Raw genomic sequence first — 26,001 nt, forward strand, 5'->3', positions numbered from 1 at the left:
ATATACTAAACTTTGTTTCATTCCTATCTATATTCTGAAGGATTTTTTTTTATATATAAAGGGGTTCATTCATTTATCACTCAGCCTGATATTTACAACATTTTATTGTTCTGATTTCTGGATTGATTAAAAGATCCCATCTACTGTATAAGAACCTTTGACTCTAATATGTCAACAAAATGAAACAAGGATTTTGAACCTTTGCTTTATCCAGTGTTTACATTTCTGTACTGGAAATGTATGTAAATCTGCATACATTTAATAAGATGATGCATAATTTGCATATTTAAACATACAATTCCAGAAAACTTCTATTAGTTACAGTGTTTACCCCTGTCTTCAACAGGATGTCCTCAGAGTTACTGCAGGAGGTCTTTCCAACGTTTATTTATTTTTTCAAAAATGTCTGAAAGTATTCATGAACATTGTATTGTATGAGCAAAGGTGCATTTGTGGCATAAATAAATAACCTTGATGATAGGCTTACTAGCTATAAGCAAAGGAAGCCACTAAGGAAGTCATTCACAGATACAACTGAGCTGAAAGATTCAATGTGCCTTACAATGTATTAAGTATAAGTATATGAATATGTTAATAATGATCAATGGTCATCAATAATGATGATTTAGGCAGCCCTAGCTGTTAGGACCAATTTAATATGTAACTCAATTTAATGGAATAATGTAGTAAGGGGTCCCTGCACCGTCTCTCTTTCATTTACGGGGTCCTTGGCCTAAAAGCCGTTCAAGGCCCCTGCTTTAAGAGATGAATATGTGGCAAAAAAAAGTAGTTGCGAAAGCATCACAGTTTAATTTATGTCCCTATTAAAACACCGGTGTGTCTGCATGTTGTTGTAACCAATCTGCCAGCACATCCGCCAACGTCACTCAGCACCCGCTCGGCCCCGCCTCCTCCTCCTGCTCGTCATCATAAAGCTTCAGACACATGAAGAAACCGCTAGTTAGGCTAACGGCAGCCACCGACAGCACCGCAGCATTTGTCGTCCGGGTTACTTTACCTGGCACACACGCACTTATCCAGCCTCAACCGGGGGATACAACTAAGCTAAATATACGACGTCTAAAACTACGGAGACGAAGTGAAAGATTTATCGAAGGGTAGTGTAAAATAAGACTATCTTTGTTACCAAACTCTGCGCATACGTAGTTTTTTAGCCCGCTAAGCTAACTGCGCTAGTTCGACAAGAGAAGGCCGTCAACGTTAATTGTTATAAACGACAAGCGGAATTATCTGGAATATCAAGGTCATTGTTTTGGATTTTGGAAAAGCCCTTCAAATTGAAGAAGATTACGCCGAGAGAGGATGGCTCTGAAACGGATCCACAAGGTAAGAAGATAACGTCGTTACCGTTGAGTTAGCTACCGCTAGCACCGTTCAGCTAAGCTAACAGTGTTAGCATGACGCGCTAGCCTCCCACATTGCTGTTCTTTGATGCTTTATTTCTGTGAAACATGTTCGGGGAACTGTAAAAGTATGTATATAGCTTTATTTGGTGTGTTTTGGATTCAGTGACTCGATGATAGTTGTTTTTTTTAACTAAAACGTCTCGCCGACAAACACCGTTTTGGCTAAGCTATCGGTGGCTAACGGTTACGAGCAGTTTCGGTTACAGGTTCCGTTTGTTCTTCGAAGTGGACTGACTTACAAAAAAGAGGCCGCATGAATCCTTGCCCCACACTTCATACCTTATCACACATGATTATATTGCCAATCATTTTACTGGAGCCTTACATTTATGTTTTAAACACATACTATAAAAACTTTATTATTTAAATTGCCTTGTTTCACCTCGTTATTCCAGTTACACACATTCAAAAAATAACAAACATGTAGAAATGGAATAGAAAGAACTTTGATTGATCTTCACGGGGCAAATTCACGGTACAGCAGCTCAAGTCACAGAAATAGTGTAGTATTAAGGTGTGTATGTGCGGAAAAACACAAAACAAATCTTATAAAAGTAGGCACAGTACAGAAAACAGAACGACAATGATAAAAATAAGATTAGATTATACACACAACCAGACAGATGCCTCGTTGGTGTGGTGCTTGGCTCAAAGGTACCTCGGGCAGTGGCCACCATTCCACGCTCCATATTTTAGTCCATACAGGGGCCCGAACCGTCGGTTCTCAGCCCAGTCCCCTATGGGCTGAGCTACTGCCGCCCCAACTTCTTTCATAAGTGGCGATACTCAAGTGTTACCCAGAACCCATGACTCATATCACTCACTGAATCTGTGTGAGCTGTCAGAGCTGCGTTCATGATACACTTCCTTGGTATGTGCGATCATATTTGTTCTGTCTGTGCACATCACAGGGTGTGTTCAGGCAGTCAAATGGAGGAAATTGGCAACCGTTTAGCAGTGTAGAGTAGCAGCCCTCGAAGTGTTTCTTCATGTATTCTGTTAACTAGGATCTTCTTCCATGGAAATCCATAAACTAACCTTATGAAATGGTGCCTGTCAGAACCCCAGGGTGGGGCAGCGCCTCCACCTCACTAAAAGTGTCCGTAGACCTAAAATTAACAGTAGGACTGTAGTATATGTGCTGAGGTGTCGTCTTGCTGCTAACTGGAGAGACTGTACCATGTTGACCCCTTAACCCCTGAGCTGGCGCAGAGTTGAACTTAGAAGAGATTGGCAGGAGCTAACACTGTTGTGAAATAAATCAAGCACAGGACTTATCATGGTGTCTCATTTTCCCCCAAGTCACAGATGTTGATATTTATACCCAGGATGAGTGTTTCTCAATCTTGCCTGTTGTGTTCCAGTGATGCGTCTCATTGTTTTGTCTGTGAAGATTCCCGTGGTCTCATTGCAACTTCTTCTCATTACAGGAGCTTAACGACCTGGCTCGTGACCCTCCAGCACAGTGCTCTGCCGGACCTGTGGGTGATGACAGTAAGTGTCTCAGAGCTGCTCCAGAGTTTCTTTTGTCTTTTTTCAGGGTTGCAACTAGTATTTTAATTGCTGATTTGTCTATACAAGTGCCCTGAATTGCCCCCCGGGGACAAATAAAGTTTTTTTGAATTGAATACATTGCCAGAAAATTATGAAAAATGCTGTTATAATTTCCCAGATGCCAAAGTGACATTGTCAACTGATCAAAAATGAAAGATATTTTATTTACCACTAAGTAGGACATAGACAAATATCAAATCACATATATGGACCCGAACAACATAGTTTTTAAAATGACCAAGACAATTGGTCAGTTATCAAAATGGTTGCCGATTAATCTTTGGTCAATTGCCTGACTGTGTAATTGATACAAAATGAACACTGAGCGAGCTACAGGGAGATAAGAATGAGAACAGACTTTTCAGGCAATCATAATTTAAGACAAACTATGTCGTGTTTATTATCGCTAAAAGTACACAGGTGTATGTGTAGTACTGAGAACTGGTTATATAATTGGTCATGAATACCTCCACCCTAAATGAGTGATAGACAAGAGTAAAACTGTTACATGACCACGTTGGCTACAAAACGGTGTTGAGTTGAAAATGTTCTATAAAGGGAAATGGTGTTACTTGTAAGCTGCAAAGACATTCCATAAGCCTAGTTCCTGTCAGATCACATACCTGCTGTGGCCTTTTCCCTGTTTCATAACCTTTACTTTCTGTTTTCCATAGTGTTTCACTGGCAAGCTACAATCATGGGACCTGTAAGTAGATACTTTTATGACATAATTGTTGTACTCTTAAAGCAGCATGACTTTGGAATTTATCCCTGAGGTTGTATTCTTTGCTGCTTTAAATATATTCATGAGATAAAGGTTGAAATTTGACTTGATAATAGGAAGCTGTGGACAGGAGGTTTTAGATTATTCTTTACTGAAAAATGCAAACGTCATTCTTGCTTTCAGAGTGACAGTCCATATCAGGGAGGCGTTTTCTTCTTGACAATTCATTTTCCAACAGACTACCCCTTCAAACCACCCAAGGTAAGAGTAGTCGAAACTGAAACATGGTTTCTTTTCTTTTTTTGCTTTGATAAATTGGGGACTATATAGATATATGGTTACCCACCTGCAGTGTCCCTCATGCAACAGACCCAAGTCCTGTTTGCCACATTAAAACATTGTACTAATATTATCTGTTCGGTGTCAGGAACTAGGGTCAGTCATTGTATCTGTGTAAACACTCAGAAACTCATTTTAATACACGATTCTTTCCCAAAACTTAGAAACGACAAACTATTTCTTCTAAAATGAAACCAAGCCCAGCCGTGCTGTTATTATGAACACACTTTGAATGTTGGCAACCCTCATGAAGTAATACCTGTCTAACTAGTAGCTGGTACGTCATGCCCTTGTGTCAGGGAATTTGAATTGCACAATGTAAATCTGATGTGTGACGCAGCTTTGTTTTACCTTTCCTAACTGTTTATTGTTTTTTATTTCTTTTTTCAGGTTGCATTTACAACAAGAATTTACCACCCAAATATTAACAGTAACGGCAGTATCTGTCTGGATATTCTCAGATCACAGTGGTCTCCTGCACTTACTATTTCTAAAGGTATGGTCCGTCATAAAAGGACACTATGTCCTAGATGATAATCTTGTCAACTATTAGATGACAACCGAGTGTGTTATGTTCACCCACAAACTGCCAAATGCTTGCCCAGTATTCAGTCAACAAGGATCACCTTCCAAACGGTTGTGAATGTAAACAGAAAACAAGGAAGGTGACAACATTTAAACCGAATGGTAATTTATGCTGAACATGCTTTGTGGATAATTGTAATACTTTTTAACTTGGTTAGTCAAATCTCTGCTATTAGATGTCCTCTACTGCTGAATTCCTACATGACTGTGACCAATATACGGGGTCTTGTGTTCCAGAAAAATGGTTGTATTGGTTACACTGTGGTATTTAATTTGCTTGTATGTATATTTTTCTGTTTCTTGTAGTTCTTCTCTCCATTTGCTCACTCCTATGTGACCCAAACCCCGATGACCCACTAGTGCCGGAGATCGCACGAATCTACAAAACAGATAGTCCGAAGTAAGTATTTGGTGTATTTTTTAACTTTTCTCTAAACGTGAAACAAACAACTTTTTCTCCTTTAAGTGATTAAAGCTCTGCAACACGCACTCAATTTCCAGTTTGTGGGGCACACCTAGCTAAAATGACAGTCCTACAACTCATCAGTTTTTTGTTTAAAACTAGTGTATTTATTCAACTTTATGATCTTTTTGGAGGCTGCAGTTTGACGCGGGGTTGAATGGTGTTGTTTAACAGAGAGGCTTATTAGTTATTTAGCCTGACGTCTTCTGCTCTTTCTCATTGGTGGGACAATCGCTGGAGTTACTTTCATAAGGCTCTGTGTCCCGTAAAGCATTTTATTATTATTTTATAAATTTTAATTTTATTTTATTTTATGAAAATGCCAGACTTTAAACGCTCTTCTGAAAACGCCCAGCAGAGACCGCCAGAGTGATTTGGAGGGCCAGCGTTTGTTTTTTTTTTTTAGCTTAGATGCCCTGGTCCCATAGTTGTTGTTTGAGAAGTGTGAATACACGACGCTCCCAATTTAAAAGAAAAAACAATGCACTCCGGGGTAGGGGAACGCTTCAGTGCTCTCACTGCTAGATGAATTAGTTAATCAAGACATTACATGCAGATTTGTTTTCCCATCAACAATTCGATTGATTGAGGAGTACGTACAATTTTGGGCGGCCAAGATTTTCTGTGGTGGAATACAGCCCCACTAGCCTCGCTGATATAAATGCGTTGGAAAAAAAATAATTGAAGCAACCTCATTTTACAGACAAACCTTTTAATGAAGGACTTGTTCCAGGGCCATCATATTAAAACTACATTAGTTTTAGCTGGGTGTACCTAACAGGCAGCAGCTTTGTATACTTTGATATTCCAAGTAAGTGTGACCTTCAGGTGCAGAGTTCAATGAAAGGAGTATCACTTGAGTCTGTAACCTAGTTTCACTCTGTCAGGTACAATAAACTAGCTCAGGAGTGGACAGCGAAGTATGCCATGCTTTAGGGTAAGATCAAGAGCCAGCGCTGCATCTTGGTTTGGTCTGTTGTGTTTGATGATCTGGTCTCACTGACATAACTACGACTATACTAATCTCTGGTTATGCGTATATATAGAGTAACAAGCTAGCTTGGCCATACTCGGGTTCAGCTTTTTACATGCACGTTACTCTGCAGATGGGGTCTGTTGCTGTAGATAATCAAGTTACCAGAATATTTCTGCCAACTCATTGGTATCCTGCCCACAGATAAGTTACTGCAAACTGGTGAAAGGAAGATCCAGTAGTGTTAATCACAACTCCTGCAACAGCAACGTTTTCTATTGCATGAAAATATACTTGCATAACTACACTTCACAAATGTGGTAGGGGTAAATAACAAACGACTTAATAGAACATGTTGTAGTGCAAATTATTTAATTTTACACAATGCAGCAATAGTTTCCCAATGTGTACCACAAGTTCATATTCAAAGAATTTTAATATGGTTAGAAAATCAAGCTGTAGGGACTTGAGATGGGTGATCCGTCACAGTTAATAATGGGCTGCCTTTTATCTGTCACAGTTACTGTTGAGTGGTAAAGCAGTTGTCAGTAGGGACAATTCTCAAAAATGTTTTTGGTGGTGCGGTGCATTCGAGGACACGCCAACAGTTGGCTGCCAACCGCATTCATTAGCTATGATGTCTGAAACTGAAGCCTAGCTGACAAACACTAACGACGTTAAGAGTTGGGTTTCTCTGCATGAAAAGGTTGCTGTTATGAACCCTCAATTTTCAACACACAAAGTTGTTTTCAACAGTGTCTTAGCAGGCGGCTGCATTACCATGCAATGATTAATCGTGTCGAAAAGGGCAACAAGCCATTTACTGTGATGAATTTGCATGTCCTAGAAGTATTTGCAAGCTAATTTTCATAATGTACTGAAATGTTGTAAATGCGTTGCAGGAAATCCATCTGAACATGCATGGTTTGAAAAATGGCAACGAGGATATGCTTTTGTTGTTTTATTCATTCATTTAAGAAAAGGTTGGTAGATGGAAGTAGGGGTGATGGTATTAACTGGTTTTGCCATAACCGCAGCAACATCATGGTTTCATAACCGTGTGCTTGTGTCTGTGTGTGAACTGGAGTGTTGAAGATGAGCTGCAAAAAGCATTTTGGATATCTACAAAATGGTCAGGGAGTTGCAGGAGATGGATATCCAGTTTGCAAAGTGTGCTGTCAAATGATGACTGCAAAGAGGTTCAACACTTTGAGATAATCATTCACTGCTTAACGCCCAAGTCAAGGTTTAAAAAAAGATTAACTTCCATGGCAAATGTAACAGTACTCGGCTGGCGTGGTTCATTGTGTTTCTGAATCTTGAGGGGATACTAGTAGATAATAGTAGTAGTTACCTGGATTTCACTCCAGCTCTATGAATGTGTGTGAAACCCTCTTCGTGTTTTTTTTTTTTCCCACTATAAAGTAAATTACATTCCACATAAGAAAAACGGTAACAAGTTAGATGCCATGCTCCTTCTGAATTCCAGGTTTTCTCACTTCCTTCAAACACAACAGAAAATACACTCACCAAAACCCTGTTGGTTAGTCTTTCCACTGTTCCAGCAAACACTAACTCTGGGTTGGTTGAAAAAAAATTAATTTAATTTACAGATGTGTGATGTGAAAATATGCCAGTTCTATACACCGTTTTTCCAAGCGTTTTCCTCTCTGCTCCAAAGAAAAGCAAGCAGCGATGTGCTCATGCAATCTGCAAAGTATTCATCCAACCCTAATACTGACACATTTTGTTAAGTTGCTAACTTCGCTTTCCCTGTTATGTTTTAAAAACCAACCTGCTCGAGCGCATGTGCTTTAATAAATCCTGAATATGTGATGTGTTCAGTCGGTGGGGTTTTGGCTTGAGACGCCCTAAAGTTCATTTTTTCTTTCTTTTCTCTTTGCAGATACACCAGAACAGCAAAAGACTGGACAAGCAAATACGCAATGTGATGGCATCATTAGGAGAGCTGGTGGAAAATGTTGCTGGTTCAAAAAAAAAAAAATCCGGGATTCTGTTTTTCTTTTTCACCTTTTTTTTCCACCTTTTTTTTGGTTAATCAGAGCATTTTACCCCCTCCTTTTTCCACCTGCGCGCTCATAAGAAGATAGTGTTTTCTCTCTAGGACACGTGCCAGTTTCTGTGAAGTTCTGACTCCTATTTTGTACGGAGTTTTTAAAAAATAAATAAATAAATCACCATGGTTCTGAACACTCGAGCTTGAGCATGCACCAGGAAAAGTTGGTGATGTAAATCATTTCCTCTGCACACCGTATCAACCCCCCACGATCGCCGGATCTTGTGCGGTTGATGATTATTTACCATAAGCTGGATTTCTCAGAGCACTTACAGAGTAGTCTGTCTTTTGCCATACATGTAAATTCTGAATTTTAAAGTTTCAAATTGGTAAAATTCTGCTGCATTTTATTTGAAAGTGGTAAAAATCTGGAATGGGAAATGCAAATAAGCTGAACGATCTGGGAAACTGGTTAGTGGCTCCTGTATCTGCCTCCTGGACTGGTGTGATGTCAGTACGTTCTTCTGATCTTTAGTATAGGAATCTATTACCTGAGGAAAGGAGTGTGTCTTATTCCACTATCAAAGTGTGTGTGTGTACAGAGAAGCACAGCAGTATATATCAATGTTAAGGAAACAAAATATAAGAACTTCAATGTTGTATTTTATGCATGTTAATAAAGGTAGGCTATTATATCTGATGTTTCTGCAAATTAAGTGGAGTGTAAGGCTGAACAGTTGGACAAATGTGGTTCCCCTCAAAGGCTTTCTATTTCTTTTTCTTTTCTTTTGTTTACCTAGAAGCCAGTAGACAAGCTATTAGTTTCACCCCACTCGAACACGGTCTTCTTGTAGCCCTAAAATATTGATGCAAAGCTAATGGTTGATAATCAACTTGTGGCTCTGTCTGTTTTTAGTTTTCCCTTCAATAAAGTTACTTAAAACAAAAGAATGAATCGGCTTGGTGCTTCTTTGTTTAAGTATATGTGAACTTTTGTTAAACGCAAAAGAAGTTGCGTGGTCTGCCGTTGTAGGCCAAATGTTTCTATGGCTGTAAACCAAAGGTAGATGACAGTTCGTGTAACCTCAGTGTCTCACTGACCATAAAGAACATACAGGTAAATTGACCAAAGATACACCTGGATCTTGAATAACAAGCCAAATGGCATAATTACACCAAATTCTAAAACTTCTCTTCTGTGATGACTTGTACATTTGGGAGTTTTTTGACGAGACAACTTCCCAGTTGCAGAGAGAAGAGAAAGTATTTTCTCACATCTTAATTATAGATAGATTAATCCTGTAGTATCCGATGGGATTCTGAAATGGGCCTTTCTGCACAATGAGTATCCTACTTTTACTTTTGGTACTTCTGGCTATATTTGATGACACTTTGAATACCACTGAAGACAAATAATGCCTTTTTCTTGCATGAATTCCTAATGTTAAAGCTTTGTAATGGTTTTTCCTTTGAAACGTTTTTTTCAATATCACGCTCCATAAGTTTTCCAAAGTTAATTGTCAATAACTATAAAGTGTTGTTTTTTGTTCAACAGTACAAAAAGACCACACTATAAAGTTGTACCTTTAAAAAAAAAATCTTAAAAGTTTTGTCATGTTGTGGATCAAAACCTTTAACACTGACAAATTGAGTGCCAGCTCTATATTTTACACCACTTATCTGAATAATGGTGAACAAAAGCTTCTATTAAAATAAATTACTTTCTGGGCAAATGTTTTTTTATTCAAATTAACCTGCACATTTATTTGATGATTTAGACGCATTTCCGCGTGCCTTTATTTATTTACTTTATGATTTTATTTATTGTCATTTATTAGAAAGGCATTTTAATCCTCCATAAAAAAGTGCCATTTTACGGCAAACCTTTATTAAACCCTTTCTTCACGTGAGCGTGTTACAGGTACAGTAAAAAGTAAAGTATAAGTATGTGTCGTATATTCATATATGTGCTGTGTCATGGTTATAAAGCAAATCTTTACAAAACAAAGGAAAAGGTCAAACCGTTTCGCGCCAAACCTCTGATCACCTGACTACCACGAGGAGGGTCACGTGACAAACACGGAAGCGCCCGTTCTCAAAACAGCAACAAACAGAGTACAGTAGTGTTGTCGAGTATTTCCGTGACTTATCATGACAAAAACAACACACCCAACACCATGACTCTCCGTGGAAACTGCATTTGTGTTTGTTTGTTTTTCGGAGTTTTATCCGGATGTTGTTCAGAAACTCAGAGTCTGAACAGGAAATGGAGTCTTTCCAACTCGGACGGCTCCGTGTCTCTGCCCGCTGAGGTGCCTGGATGTGTTCATTCAGCTCTACAGCAGCAGGGATTCATCCAGGTACAAGCATAAATCACTTCATACAATGATGCAACTTAGTGTTTTAAACCCGCAGGTTCTTTTATTCTTCAGATGGCTACTCTGGACCAATGGTTTTTATGGCATTTTCACTTAAAAGGTGGAAAAAAAGTAGATTTATACGTGCGTGCGTACATTTGGAGTTACTTTATTTGGGTATTTCTGTTTTATGTTAGTGCTAATCTCTACACTTACAGACCATTTACTTTAGTAACCTAAAAGTGGTATACCACAGTGTAGAAATACTCCTGCATTCAAACATCTAACCATATACTGTAAAGTGAATTAATTCATTTATACAGTCTATGAATTTAACTTAAGTATAAAAGTATTAGAATCAACATGTACTTAAAGTAGCAAAAGCACTTCTTTTTGCAGGATGGCCCCTGTTAGGGTAATGTATATTATTAAATATATAAGTCAGCAATTAAATGTAGTATAATGTATTTCCCTGTAATTTGTGCTGCTGTAGAAGTATAAAGTGAAGTACCTCAAAAGTGAACATAGGTTTAGTGCTTCAGTTCATGTAAATGTCATGTCCTGTTTTTATTCCACAATGCGTTTGGGACATTTTATTGTTATTATATTACATATTAAAACTAGCACTTGCTGGATATTTTATCGGGGGGGCTTGAGTATTTTGTAGATTGTGTATTTAGATTTAATAACTTATAGGAACCAAAACATATGATTTATTTATTCAATTAATTATTTTGTTTTTTTATTTGCGGCAAAACTCATCTAGATCTTCATTTAGAAAAAAATCATCACAGAAGGTATAATAAGTGATTAGCCTAGTAAACAGGAAAAACAAAAAACAACGTATTACTATTATATAAATAATATATATATTTAATTTTGGTGTGTGGCCGTAATGTTCTTTGATTGTGGTTGAAAACGAGAACTGAAGACCTCAGTAAAGTCCCGTCACATGTGACGTAAGTCAGCAGCAGGTGTCAGTAAAAACCCAGGTTGAGAGGAGAGGATCTAAACTGAAATAAATAATCCTTTTATACTTTTCTTTCAGGATCCATATTTCAGGTTCAACGATGTGTCTTATCGGTGGATTGCCTTTGACAACTGGACTTACACAACCACATTTCCCGCCTCTCTCCGGCTGAGGTCAGTATAATGATTAATATTTATTCTTTTAACATATTTTTTTTTTTTGGTCCTGTCTCATGTTGTTCTCTGCATTAACAGGTCAAAGCAGAAGGTGCAGCTCGTCTTTGACGGCGTTGACACCATAGCATCAATTCAGCTCAATGGGGTCGTTGTCGGGGAGACGGACAACATGTTTCGTAGATATGTAAGTTCATAGGGAAAATAAGCAGCTCACGATGCACTGGCTGTGCACATTTTCTTCATTTGTTTTCTTTTCTCGTTTCGACGTGCAGGACTTCTCCGTCAGAGACTTGCTGAGGGACGAGGAGAATGTGCTGAAAGTGAGTCTGCTGTCTCCGGTTCTTTATGCGTCTGAGCGGAGGAAAGCTCACGCAGCCTACAGAGTTCCTCCTGAATGTCCTCCAGATGTCCAGAAGGGGGAGTGTCACGTCAATTTCATCAGGAAAGTAAGAGCGTCCTGCCATCAGCCAAACCATCTGAGGCAAAACACAAACATTTTCAACTATTCTTTCAATCTAAAATCCTTTTTTTAGAGAATTAATATTTATATAAAAGGAACAGAAGACTGTTTGCTCTGTACTCAAACTTAGATCAAACAAATGTCGGGTGCTCTTGAAAAACGAGGACTAAAGTCTAAAAAACAGGAAGGTAATCCAGGCACGAAATCATTTAAACAGCCAACGTGTTTCATCCGATGTAGGTTTTCATCAAGGCTTTAAACAAACAGGAAAACATGGACGTGGCCTCACCTGTATGATAATAACAACAACAGCCAATGAGATCACAATCACATGACCTGAGTAATATGACAGGTGTTGAAAATAATGAGGAAAAAACACGTAAAAAATGAAATGAAAATGCACAAGCAAAACACATTTTAGACGTCAAATGCATCGTATGTCATATCATTTTTTAACCAAAACCCCAAAAGAAGTTTAATAAAATGTGAGGAAAATAAAGACGCAGAAAGGGTTCCTGCTCTCTGTGAAGATAAAAGCCTCATTACAAACCAGGAAACTTTAAATCAGGATAGATTCAACAGTAAATAGAATATATAGTATATGTTAATAAAAACTCATTCAAAGAGTTACATTTTATACAGAGCACTGAAAAAAACCTTACAGGCGAAATGTCTTTTTCTTTTAAACTTAGGTACCTTTTTTAATAATTATTTCATTTTCAAACTATTTTCTACTAATTCTGATTTTCATTGTACAGAATTTTGTTTCTTTTGTTGCATTAAACACAGACCTTCATCATGAACTAAACATGCAGAACAAATCATCACACCTTTAAAGTGTAATTCTGGCGTAAAATCATCTCATGGTCTTTTCGGCACTTACATAAAATAAATCATCGAGACAGTTTGTTTGTGTCACAACTGTTAACGGAGAAAACCAGAGAGAGTCGCTAACAGCCGGACGGGGCTAACGGTGAAGGTATTAAAGTGGCTTTTTTTAACCACTAATACTGCTCAAAATAACAGCAAACCTCTGCAGCAGCATGAGAAGAGTCTCTACACAGAGTCCTAGTTGTTCCTCATAAATTATCTAAACTAGTCAGAGGAGCTGAAAAAAATCAACCAATCTGTAAAAAATATAAGAAAATGAATGTGGAAATGGAAATAAGAATAAATAAATAATAAGTAGATAAAAAATGCAAATATAAAGAGAGATAAAGGAATAAGTCAATAAAACATGTGGAAATATAAAGAGAAATAAAATAATAAGTCAAAAAAGAGGGGAAATATAAAGAGAAGCAGATTCAAGATTCAAGATTCAAGAAGCTTTATTTATCCGGAGGGAAATTATTGTGCAACAGTTTCAGTACAAAGGTGGGAAAGGATCAGAGTAACAATAAGCATAAACATAAATCAAATCAAAGTAAAGCTAACATCAAATAAATCAAACAATAACAAGTGTGACAGATTGCAACAGACATTGTGGTTAAGCAGGTATATACAATATACAACAATATGCACTGTGCAGTTTAGCAGCAGATTGAAATAAGATAAGTTCAAACTAAAGAAGTGAGAAGGAGCGATAAGTGAAAGTGTTAAAAATGTAGCAGCATTTCCTACAGAACTAAGTGACAGTAAAGTACAGGGAAGTGTATCAGCCTTTCTTACTGAAGTAAGTTAGTTACAGTAAAGTACAGTAAAGTGTAGCAGCAAAGCTAAAACCTGAAATATATAAAAAGCCATTTCAATGCCTGCACCGCACTGCCCCAAGCTAATCAGTGTTAGCCACGTCCAGCTGTTAGCGACTCTCCTGGACATCTCCGTTAATAGTTGTTACACAAAACAAACTGTCTTGATGGCTAATTTGATGACTGTAAACGCTGAAAAAGACCAAAGGATGATTTTACGCAGGAATTACATTGACCCTAAAAATCCAATCACTCTGTTCTGGTGAAGGAGCAAAGTTCTTTCAGTTGGGATTGGGGGCCTTCGTTCCCAACGCTGGGACTGTGGAAGGGAGTTCGACTGGAGGCGTTTGATGTCCTGCAGCTTGTCCAGGTCTCTTCTGTTCCTCTGCACAGTACGTCTGATCTCACCTTTATCACCAACCACAAAAATACTGGGATGCTTTGAGGCGTAAGAAGAGTTTTAAAAACTCTAAATATCATTAATCTGTTGCATGAGCTTCTGTTATTTAGTCTACCCTCATTTATATAAATGGGACGGGCAAAATAATAGAAAGACCTATTAGTTTAGTGTAATACAATTTAACTGCACCTCAAACAATACAGTTAATCACCACCCCCAAAGCAGTCTCAATGAGAACTGACATTATGACATTATACATTATAACCTTCATGAGGAGGATTTGTTGCAGGCCTGTTGTCCCAGTTTTACCTCAAACTATGGAGTCAGAGGTGCGATAAAATGAATCAATCTGTAAAAAAAAAAAGAAAAATAATGTGGAAATATAAATAAATAATAAGTTGAAATAAAAAAATGTGGAAATATAAAGAGAAATAAATGAAACCTGAAATATATAGAAAAATGTATAAAATAATTATAAGCATTTTCTCTATCACATTATTTGTTTATTTATTTCTGTATATACTTTTATATTAAAAAAAAACTTGTTTTTGTTTATTTATTTAATATAATGTAATTGATTTATTTTCACTGCTTTATTCCCGTGACTCCATAATAAACTAGCAGCTGAGCCTAGATGGGAATTTTCTTTTGAAATGTTTTATAAATATTTTCCTCCCAAGAGTTGTATGACTTAAAAAACTCAAATTTTCTGAATAAATAAAAAGTTATTGCTTCCTCCCTGGCAGCATTACGTTGCCTCAGCCCACTCACCCAGTGTGGAATAATTAAATAATAATAATAATAATAATAATAATAATAATAATATCAACTGTTTGTCTGTCTAGACTCCAGCCTCTCTCAGTGGAGAGTCCAGGTTGAGCTTGTTGTTGATGCCATTCAGACGACAAACAGCCAAATCACGCTCTCCGTACCCGAGCTGGACTCAGAGCAGATCTTCCAGGCGCAGTTTTCCCCGGGAAAGACGAAGAACAGCTTCATCTTACACATCAACACGGTACTCGATACAACGCAGCCACAATGTTTAACTTCTAAATCAGAATCGGTATCGGCCTCAAAAATCCCGGCTCCTCCGTAGCTGTGGCTCTTTTTAGTATCTCTGAATTATGTTGAGCTGTAAAAAATCACATGTGCAGAACTTTTGAGATCTTTTTCTTCTTTTTACAGATCAGCCCCGTGAAGCTGTGGTGGCCCAACGGACACGGGGACCAACCCTGTTACCGCCTCACTGTCAGAGGCTCTCAGGACGGATTTCTGATCCTGAATACAGAGTTGAAGGTCAGACTTCACGTCTCACATGTTATTTAGCTGATATATTTACCCAGGACAGTGTGCTGTGGAATAAGTGCATGAGTATAATCAGCTTCAGTTCTTAGTTTTCCATGATTTCAAAATAAAGAACGAGATACTCTCATGCACATGTGCACACATTTCAACACTTTATGAGTTATCATGGCGTATTAATTAATGTAAAACGTGCTTTCACACGGTTGAACCCATTATTTTGTGTTTATTAAAGCAGAAAAGAGGAACAACATCACAGTACGGTGCAAGTTAAGCCTATATACAATATTTAGGTAATCCAAAAGTAACGGAAAGTAATCAAGTTACTTTAGTATTGTGATATTTGGTTTAGGTTAATGAATATGTTTTTTTACAGGTTATTAGTGGTTATATTGATTGATATTTTAAGCAAAATGGAACTGCTTTACCATTTTATAGCTGCTTAATTTCCACAAATTCCACTATATTCACACCACACTGTCTAGCCTCTTATGCTCTCTAATTATTATACTAAAAGAACAGTTGGACCCATTGACTAGTTTTACACTTTTAGGCTATTAAGTTGCACTACTTTCACTATGTTTACCTCACATGTACAGTATAAAAACATTTTTATTTAAACTACTGTATTTAAGTATTGTATATATCTTCGCTTTTTATCTTGTCATAATAAACATTTGGGATTGATAAAGTACCTTTCTATCTTAGTATCTTCAAGATGTGTCCTTTCTTGTTCTTGCTGAAACTGAATTCATAGACATGAGTCCTTTTTTTGTTTGGTGGAAATGTCCCCTGCAGGTGTATTTTCGCACTGTAGAACTTGTCCAGGCGCCAGTTGTTGGGTCTCCAGGCTTGAGCTTTTATTTCCGTATCAATGGGAAAGCAATTTTTCTGAAAGGCTCCAACTGGATCCCGGCCCATGCTTTCCAGGACCGAGTCACCCCTGCTGTGTGAGTTTAGTTTGAAAATGCTCGACTCCTTTGAGTCCAGCCGAGCGAGCAGAATATTTATCACAAGCACACATTTGTTTCTGACTTGGATCACAGGACCGGTCTTGTTTGAACTTGTGAGTATGTTTCCGTTATGAATACATTAATCCTGGAGCCACCTGCTCTCTTTATTTGTCCTGCAGCTTAAGGAACTTGTTGCAGTCGGCGGTGGATGCAAACATGAACGCGCTCAGAGTCTGGGGAGGAGGAGTTTATGAACAGGATCTTTTCTACAGCACCTGTGATGAGATGGGTATCATGGTAACTGCTGGCGTCCTCTAGTGATATCAGTGTTACTCACTACATGTTGCAATTCAGACAAATGTCTTTGTTGAACTTTTTACGGGTAGTTGGATTACTAAAACGCCCGTGAGGCACAGGCCCAGGGGCCCATAAGGCCAGGGGCCCTGACTCATAAAATGTTGCTTAAAAAACACAATGACCACAGAGAGATGCTAAATGATGTTAAATAATGTGTGAATATAGATGTGAAATGACCACAAAGACACAGAACATGACTATAGGGATGCAAAAACGACCAAGAAGCGATGCTAAATGACTGAAAATAGACACAAAACGAGCACAAAAAAATGATGAAAAATATAGATGTGAAATGACCACAGAGGGAAACAATACGATGATAAAGAAACATCGTCTAAAAAATAGATGCAAATACGACCAAGAAGCGATGCTAAATGACGATAAAAAGATGCAAAACCAACAAAAGAAACATGCTAAATGACTAAAAATTAATGCAAAACCACCACAAAAAAAGATACAAAATATAGAAAAGTGCTCAAAGATGCTCAAAGTGTTTTGATGTGTGTCCTTAGGTTTGGCAGGACTTCATGTTTGCCTGTGCTCTGTATCCGACTGAGGACGACTTCATACAGACAGTAAGAGAAGAGGTCCTCCAACAGGTGAGCTGTGCTTTTACTCTATTTTAGAAGACTATTTAGAACCACATGGAAAGATTAAGAAAGTGGATACTTCAGGCCGTGTTTCTTTTCACAGCTTTTTCAGCAGCAGTTGAAACTAGTTTCCCAAACGTTTGTTGTTGTGTCTTGTGTTTTAACTCGTCAGGTTCAGCGCCTCAAGTCTCATCCTTCTGTAATAATTTGGAGTGGAAACAACGAAAATGAAGCTGCTCTGGCGACCGACTGGTTTAACGTCCCAGTTTCCCAGAGGCCTACGCACCTGAAAGACTATGTGACGCTGTACGTGAACAACATCAGGGCGATAGTTCAAGAGGTGAGAGTCAAATCAGATGTTTAAGAGAAGTCGTCAGGATTGGTGTTTTGAGGCAGTGACCATCTGTTGTCCTATAGGAGGACCGGAGTCGCCCGTTCCTTGTCTCCAGTCCCACAAATGGGGCTGAATCGGAGCAGGAGGGTTGGGTGGCGGCGAACCCATACGACCCTCACTACGGGGACACGCACTTCTACAGCTACACTCTGGACTGCTGGGATTGGAGGACGTTCCCTCGGACACGGTTCGCTTCTGAATACGGCTTCCAGTCCTGGCCTTCCTTCTCCACGCTGCAGCCGGTGACTGAATAAATCTTCCCTTTTATGCTCTTTAATATGCTCTGGAGCGTTTCAGACAACACAAAAAGATGCAAAATAACTAAAAATAGATGCAAAACCACGACAAAAAGAAGAAAAATGACTAAAAATAGATGCAAAACCACCACAAAAAGATGAAAAATGACTAGAAATAGATGCCAAACCAGCACAAAAAGATGAAAAATGACTAGAAATAGATGCAAAACCAACAGCAAAAGATGCAAAATGACTAAAAATAGATGCAAAACCAACAGTATATATACAGTATAATATACAGTATAATATCACATATCTTTATTACTTTTTGAATTATTAATCTGAATCTGCATGTTACTAAAGTTATCAAATAAATGTCATGCAGTAAAAAGTACAATATTAGCCTCTAAAAATGTAGTTGAGTACAAGTATAAAGGAGCAGAAATGGAAAGAAATCAATTACAAATACCTCAAAATTGTACTGAAGTTCAGTACTAAATGTAAATAGTTACTTTCTTTCACTGCTGTACAGTTATACAAGAGAAATATCAAAACTGGAAAAGATAAAATGAAAGAGAAGTAGGTAAGATGAACCTGAGAAGATAAAAATTCTAAAATGGTGAAATAGTAAATATAAAAACTAGTTTAAAAAGTGGATTTACTCCATAAGATTTTCATCTATTTAATTGTCTTTTAAGTTCCTATCTATCGAAGAGTGAGTTAAAACCATGGTGATATTAGCCACTAATGAAAGCTCTTCTACTTGTCTTTTTGCAGAGTATTACAAATATTATCCGTGTCGGTGGAGACATTTGCAGGCTTGATGTAAATGCGCTGCCATGTTAGTGACGATTCTGCGGTTGGTCTGTCGTCACTAACAATGCTGCGTTCAATTGTAATCTGAAATCAGGAACTTCCAACGTGAGTCGGGCTTGTAGTAAGGGCAGAAGTGTAAAAGGAACATGTATGTGTGTATGGATTTAAGAGGGTAACATATAGGGGACGGAGTGGAAGTGCAGGTGAATGTGTTTCAATAAAGAAAAATTTCACCACGCAAAGCGACCGTGAACGTGATAAGGTGGAGGCTGTGAAAGAACGGGCCCGTCTGCAGTTACATCTTACTGCCAAAGAGGCTGCTAGAAACAACTTATCTCAAAGTTTAAGAGGTAAATTGTACCTATTTGTCAGGGTTCCTAATAGTACTGGAAACACTCACATTTTATGTGGTGTTTTTCTAGGATGGAAAATGATTGAAAGTGCTTGGAAATTAGTTAATATAGGATGCCAATTCTTCTTACTTATGTAGAAGGACATCACAAAACATCATTTTGGTTGTGTAAAGCACAATAATATCTAATTAAATGTTATGAAGAAGTGTAATAACCAGTGTGCTGTATATAAATGTGTAATTTACCTCAGCGGTACGGTGCTGGAAAAGCGTGAAAAAGCACATTAAAATGCTTGAAAAGTGCTTGAACTTAACATTGGAAAAGGTGAAGGAACGCTGTCTATCACACTTACAGAACTCAGGAGATGTTTTATTGTTTGTTTTTTTAGGTCGTATAATGTTTCCGTCTGTTTTGTGATGTTTCAGGTTTCCATAAAAGAAGACTGGAGCTACAGCGGTAATTTCACGTCCCATCGTCAGCACCATGAGAGCGGGAACCAGCAGATGTTGCAGCAGGCTGCTTTACACTTCAACCTGCCCAACTCCACAGACGCCCTGAAACGATTTACAGATACTCTCTACATCACTCAGGTGAATCACACTAAACGCCCTCGCCTCATGTTGGATTCTAAAAACCATTAACACGCCGTTTATGTGTCGTAACGATCGTGCTCCCTGTCCAGGTCATGCAGGCTCAGTGTGTGAAGACTCAGACGGAGTTTTATCGGCGAAGTCAGAGTGAGATCATCGAGGGCAAAGGTGGCACGATGGGCGCTCTGTACTGGCAGCTCAATGACGTTTGGCAGGCGCCTTCATGGTCATCAATCGGTGAGTGAACGCCCACTCAGCAGTGACGTCTCTTCCACCACTGTAACTGCATAAAACACTTAGAAACCATGTTCTTGTGTGTCCGTGTGTGCAGAGTTTGGTGGAAAGTGGAAAATGCTGCATTATTTCGCACAGAACTTCTTCGCCGCTGTCCTGCCGGTCGGCTTCGAGGATGACAGCACGCTGTTCATATACGCCGTCTCAGACCTGAGTCACGACCTGAAGCTCCGGGCTGTGGTGCGTCTTCAACCGTAAACTGCGTCGTTACAGTGCATTTGTTGTACACTGAACGAGAAAATATAACTACGGTTCAATGCAACTTATAAAACTAATTATTTCCCGGTTTGTTTTGATTTTGTGTAACATCAGTGTGCTTCTCACCTCCATATCAGTGATAGTAACTGGTTGGCGTTATTTAAATATGGTCATTATTGTCTGTTGTGTTGTGGATCAGGTGTCTGTGTTCTCCTGGTCTGATCTTGATCCGGTGTGCACAGTGAAGTCCGACCTGCTCCCGGTCCCCGGTGGCAGCGCCACGACCATTTTTAAACAGCCCGTTGCCGCCCTGCTGGCAGGATGTGGCCGCTGCACCCGCCTCACCTGCCTGCTCACCTTCCACCTGGAGGACGGCGGCGGACAGCAGGGACCCACCAACCACCACTTCCTGTGCTCACCCAAAGACGCCCAGGGACTCCGGAGACCCAACATCACAGTAAGACGGCGTTTTAAAAAGCATTGGCAGGCCGTGCATTTCAGACCTGCGCCTGCAGCGATGCCCTACCAGTCTTAATCCACCTCTTAAAACCATAATTATGATGACATGGCTCTACACATTATGCATTTAGACCAAAACACAGTACAACTGGGCGTTGCATCACCTTAACATATAGTCAAGTACAGAGCTTTAACAAGTTTGTTCACAAAACAGCGCAGAGCGCACGTCAAATCAATTCAATCAACCAATCAATCAAGTCGCAGCCAAAGCAGCGCCACAGAAACATTCGTTAATATATTTTTTAACAGTAATAATAACTCAGCAAAATAAAGAAAGCTGCAAAAGTCCCCAACTCAAATACAATAATAACTCAACTATAAGCTGTAATGTTACGTCATTTTCTCCATGTATTTCACCACGGGCTCACGCGCCATTATATATCACACAAAGGCATCATTTCAGAAATAAATAAAAGGCTTTTAAGGTATAATACAAAGTTGTATTAAGTCCACCAACACTACAGCGGTGAGCTTTAACAAGTGTGTTCACCAAACAGCGCATCATCACACACAAACCAGCAGTGTCTTAGAAACATGTTTGACGCACACACACACACACACACAGTTCACTGAAAAATAAACAATGTACAGAATATTTGCCAATTTAGGTTGTTAATAAATATTTAACATTAGTAAATAAAATGGAGAAAAGGCATACAAATCTAATAAAACAAAGTGCTTTGTACTCACTCAGATCAAGTTTGTTAGAATAATGCTGAGTCAGGCTTGATAGCGTTGGGGTCGGAAAAGTGTTTCTAAAGAATGGCGTTATAATTAAATCTGCGATCAAATCGTTATCTTCGCCTCCTTCAGCCAAGGTGGGTTGAAAAAATTAAAACAACTTGTTGCGCTACACAAATTAGAAATGTCCTTATTTCCCGTTTATCACATTGACATTTGTGCTCAGGTTTGCTTTGCATAGCTCTGCATAGCTCTGCCTCTCTCTAGCGCGTATCCAATCAAAAGACGTGCACGCGATGACGCTGTAGGCCTGCTAGCAGGCGCCAGTGAACCCAACTTGACGCTGATTGGTTAATGCCACAGGTCCGTTATCATTGACTTTAAGCTACCATGCGCCTGCACTCTTGCTTCTGCAGGCGTAAGGGCAGATTTGGGACCCCGGCAACACATGATAGCTGAATAATGATTGGATAAAAACTCTAACATAAACGCCAGCCCCCCCAGACCTCGACCTGGGGCTGGAAGCAGAGCAACCAACTTAGGAAAGCTAAATGAAGAGTATAGACTATGGAAAACAATTTAATACATTAATTAATTAGTGGAAAGAATATATATTAAAAAATATATTCCTGATTATGTTTAGGCCAGCAGAGAAGGCCTTGCTGGCCTTGAGGGTCCACCACTGTTGAAATATTATTTTTACACAGATTTAACAATGAAGCAGTCATGGAAGAGTCCTTTATTTTGATAGGCACAGAGACAGGAAATGTGGCCATAGAGAGAAAGATTATGGGAATAAACTGGGCACTTGAAAAATTATGTCATGTTTGTGTTCAAGGATGCTGGAAGGTTTAAAAGTTGCTTGGATTTTTTATAAAGTGCTTGAAATTTAGGTTGTAGGATCTCACAAGTACTTAAAACAGGAGACACATTAAATACAGTCAAATACTGTAAAATCCAAAAGTTACACTAAAATAAAATGTAGAAAACACAGAATTTTACTGTGAAAATAAAGCATCTTCATTCATTTAATGGGAAAATAACGTCACAAACGTGAAAACACCCTAAGTGTAATGTGATGATGAAGTGCAATGATCAGTAAACAGTATGTAGGATATATAAAAAGGCAATTTACCATGGCTTTAAAGTGTTGGAAAAGCTTGAAAATGCACTTTGTTGGTCTTCATAAGTGCTTGAATTTGACAACTTTTATAAACAAGAGTTTCTATCCCTGCAGGCGAAGGTGCAGGAGGATGAGCGCGGCTACACCGTCACCCTCCACTCGTCCTCTGTGGCGCCTTTCGTCTGGCTCGATGTGGGAAACGTCCCCGGACGCTTCAGCTCCAACGGCTTCCTGATGGTTTCTCGAAACAGGACGGTCAGTTTTAACACGTGGCGTAACACCAGCGCCGCAGAGCTTTCCAGAACGCTCACCGTCACATCTTTAAGGGACGTATACTGACCTGAGATCAGTCGGGTGTACAAAAGTGCAGAGACGGGAACAGCAGGACTGTCCTGCTCCTGTCTGTCCTTTTGAAAGAGAAACTATGACTTTAGTTTGAACTTTGTGGCTCTTTGAATGTCAGAAAGGTTTCTTCAGAAAAGAAAAGGCAGATGATGTGAGTACGAAGAAGGAACTCTTTGGTAGGGAGCACAAAAGTAGTGCTGGACAGTATGGCCTTAATTGATTTCACACTATAAATTGAAGCACAGGTGGTAACGGTATATATCCCCATTTAGTCATTTTTTTCTTAAAATGTGTGCTGCAGGGCAGCACGGTGGAGTGGTGGTTAGCACTGTCGCCTCACAGCAAGAGGATTCCTAGTTCCTAGTTCCTAGTTCGAATCCAGGCTGGGGCCCATCCGTGTGGAGTTTGTATGTTCTCCCCGTGTCTGCGTGGGTTTCCTCCGGGTTCCTCCCACAGTCCAAAGACGTGCACGTGGTTAATTGATGACTCTAAATTGCCCGTAGGTGTGAATGGTCTGTCTCTATTTGTCTCTATGTGCCCTGTGATAGACTGGCGTCCTGTCCAGGGCGTCGGCTCCAGCCCCTCCGCGACACCGATAGGGACAAGCGGTTGAAGATGATGGATGGATGGATGGATGGATGGATGGATGTTTGCGTGCTACAATCTTTGTGGTTACACTGTCGCACTGCGTGTCGACTGGTGTCATTTTAGCAGCCACAGCTAGAGATGCGCGGATCGGCTCTGATGCAATACAAATTGCCATGTAATCGTAAATAATCCACCTGCAACCTAACCGGACTCTTGCCTGATGAGCTTCGTCCCGCCTTGCTTTTGCCTAACCCCACTCATCAATCTGGGATCGCTCCATAGCAGAGGGATTTCAGGACCACTGAAAAATGGTTTAGCCAGTTAGATGTGACGTAGCGACTGTTTGATTCACAGTGGCGGCTCACATCGAGGAAGCAGGCGTCAACATTAATGCTGCTATTTCATCCGTGTTGTCCAATCTAGCGAACATTATTTCATTAAAAGAACACCAGAAAACGGCTCTGAAGGCTTTTGTTGGTGGAAGCCATGTTTTCGCTCTTCTCCCGACCGGGTTTGGCAAAAGCTTGATCAACTAAATGGCTCTGCTGGTAGTGGTAGCATCACAGGTTGGTTTCGATGTTAGTGGTTGAAGTAGCATGTCACTAAAAATGATGGACAGGTGGTTTATACAATCATATGCAAAGATTTTTGATAAGGCCCAGCCTCCTGATACACCTCTTATATGGTGCGATCCAAGATGGATGAGTGGAGCTAGGCAGAAAAAAGTCCATCTGGAGAGAGTCAGGTTACCTGCCAACCCCCCAAATGAATTATTATCTCCATTTTGGAGACCCGAACCCACATGAACATTTCACTCCTCTACCAGTCCCTGTATGAATGTTTCCTGCTCTGTATATGTGCACACACGCGCCTCTCTTAATGGGGACTCTGACACACATGCCTGATGAGAAATGATCAGCTGTCTGCCCTCTGCTACATTTAGAGAATGTGATTAACTTTTTCCTCAATGATGTATTATTTCACCAATCTGCAACCCATCCGCTGTTTATCAGACTGTTATTTTGTATGAACCCACCCACCTGACATCAGGTTAATTGCAGTGCCCACGGACATAACTGCAATCACTGCGCATCACTATTCCCGACTCCTGAATCAAAACTCATACCATAGGGCAAATTCATACTGGTGAACTTTCATTACTGTTTATACTGTCCACCCCGACACAAAAGTTCATAAAAGAAGAAAGGTCCAAAAAAGAGAAAGTCTTGGACCTTTTGCTTTTCTCTGTCAGAAAGATATCTTTGGATTGAAGCTGATACTTTGTCCTGAATGTTTAATCTTGTTTCTTTATAAGAGCATAAAAGCCTCAGAAAACAGCAGTTCCACCTGAGAATCTCCAAACAAAGTGAATTGATTTAGGTGGTTTTGGCAGCTTTGTGAGGTTGACTCGCCGTATTCAGTCACTGGTCAGACAAAGGAGGAAATGTGACCAATACAATTTGAATCAAAGTGAAGCCAGTTCCAAAGCTACTGAAACAGGTGGAGGATGAATGAATGAATGAATGAACATGTGATCTGAAGTTTGTTTAATCTTACCTTTAATTGCGTTAAGTCAACTGAAAAGTGTTTTGGCTTTTTGCACATCTCTCAGATAATTTAAGGAGGAAATACTCCAATACATGACATGAAGCATGTGTTGTTCTGTGTACAGTATATGACCAAAATGTTTTTTTATTTGTACTGAATTTAGAAACATTTGTGTATGATAATATAAATAATAAAATTACAATTTGGAAATAGTAATGATTGAAAAAAGGTTTTTCATGTGTAACTAAGTGTTATTGTTACATCAAAGAATGCAATCAAATAAAAACATGCACATACAAACAAATTAATACCTATATATGTAGATATATCTACACAAAACACACACATGCACAAACATATCTATATACATACACTCCCAAAATTAAGTATTTGTGCAGTTACAAACGAAAACAACATTTTTTGTTTTACCTTTATTTACATCCCAACATTAATTGACCCATGATGACTTTAAATGTTATTTTTAACGATAATTCATCGATATCGTCTTCTTTAATGGGATCGTATCATGGTGAAATCCTGATACCGTGATACACAATTACTCGCACATAATACCTCAAATGTCTCAGAAAATCTAGTGAAATAGTTTGAGGGAATGTCATTTGAAGATTTGCCGTTTGGTTTTTACAAAGCGGAGACTAAGTGCACATGACACGACAGGTCTGGACTAAATAAATAAGTTTGAATAATTAAATAAACAGTGTTTGTACCTCCACAGAAAATTCTAGATACCAGAAGGTTGGTGAGTGCAACAAATTCTCCTGAATCACACACTGAATCCACCGTACAAGACCCTTAAAAAAAGAACGTGTTCATACGAGTGGTTCTTGAGGCTTCATGTATGAAATCGCTGCTCTTCCCGCGACGTTCCTGCAACACGGGCGCACCATCGTTTCCCCTTGAATGTTAGCAGGTCTTGAGGTGAGAAGTTAACGTTATAGATCTCCCTGAACATCGATCCCT

General features: G+C 39.2%; 2 protein-coding genes across 3 annotated transcripts; both read left to right on the plus strand.

Moving 5' to 3' along the window:
• The first annotated feature begins 965 nt into the window (after window positions 1-965).
• LOC310954968 (ubiquitin-conjugating enzyme E2 D2-like) lies at window positions 966-9,033 on the plus strand. Of its 2 annotated transcripts, XM_083924670.1 has the most exons (8): window positions 966-1,347; window positions 2,858-2,921; window positions 3,656-3,687; window positions 3,889-3,966; window positions 4,435-4,540; window positions 4,936-5,029; window positions 5,980-6,029; window positions 7,972-9,033. In XM_083924670.1, the coding sequence occupies exons 1-7, from the start codon at window positions 1,324-1,326 to the stop codon at window positions 6,026-6,028; spliced, it is 447 nt and encodes a 148-aa protein (XP_083780796.1). In that variant the 5' UTR covers window positions 966-1,323; the 3' UTR covers window position 6,029; window positions 7,972-9,033. The 2 variants fall into 2 exon arrangements, with proteins under 2 accessions (XP_083780796.1, XP_083780797.1); XM_083924671.1 differs by lacking the exon at window positions 5,980-6,029.
• A 1,213-nt stretch (window positions 9,034-10,246) lies between these two features.
• manba (mannosidase, beta A, lysosomal) lies at window positions 10,247-25,142 on the plus strand. The gene is made up of 17 exons (XM_083924035.1): window positions 10,247-10,442; window positions 11,488-11,582; window positions 11,664-11,769; window positions 11,858-12,031; window positions 14,002-14,125; window positions 14,979-15,148; window positions 15,319-15,429; window positions 16,234-16,385; window positions 16,568-16,685; window positions 17,258-17,344; window positions 17,508-17,675; window positions 17,753-17,971; window positions 19,560-19,724; window positions 19,817-19,961; window positions 20,056-20,198; window positions 20,416-20,673; window positions 22,654-25,142. The coding sequence occupies exons 1-17, from the start codon at window positions 10,260-10,262 to the stop codon at window positions 22,876-22,878; spliced, it is 2,643 nt and encodes an 880-aa protein (XP_083780161.1). The 5' UTR covers window positions 10,247-10,259; the 3' UTR covers window positions 22,879-25,142.
• Window positions 25,143-26,001: the final 859 nt, after the last annotated feature.

The sequence above is a fragment of the Echiichthys vipera genome (assembly GCF_963691815.1).
Source record: "Echiichthys vipera genome assembly, chromosome: 12".
NCBI classification, from domain to species: domain Eukaryota; kingdom Metazoa; phylum Chordata; class Actinopteri; order Perciformes; family Trachinidae; genus Echiichthys; species Echiichthys vipera.

Excerpts from the sequence above, each read along its gene's own strand:
- manba (XM_083924035.1), top strand. The coding sequence starts at position 10,260 with ATGACTCTCCGTGGAAACTGCATTTGTGTTTGTTTGTTTTTCGGAGTT. Across the intron at positions 15,149-15,318 it reads TCATCTTACACATCAACACG|ATCAGCCCCGTGAAGCTGTG; the intron begins GTACTCGATACA and ends TTCTTTTTACAG. Across the intron at positions 17,676-17,752 it reads TCAGGGCGATAGTTCAAGAG|GAGGACCGGAGTCGCCCGTT; the intron begins GTGAGAGTCAAA and ends GTTGTCCTATAG.
- LOC310954968 (XM_083924670.1), top strand. The coding sequence starts at position 1,324 with ATGGCTCTGAAACGGATCCACAAG. Across the intron at positions 1,348-2,857 it reads CTCTGAAACGGATCCACAAG|GAGCTTAACGACCTGGCTCG; the intron begins GTAAGAAGATAA and ends TTCTCATTACAG. Across the intron at positions 4,541-4,935 it reads TGCACTTACTATTTCTAAAG|TTCTTCTCTCCATTTGCTCA; the intron begins GTATGGTCCGTC and ends TGTTTCTTGTAG.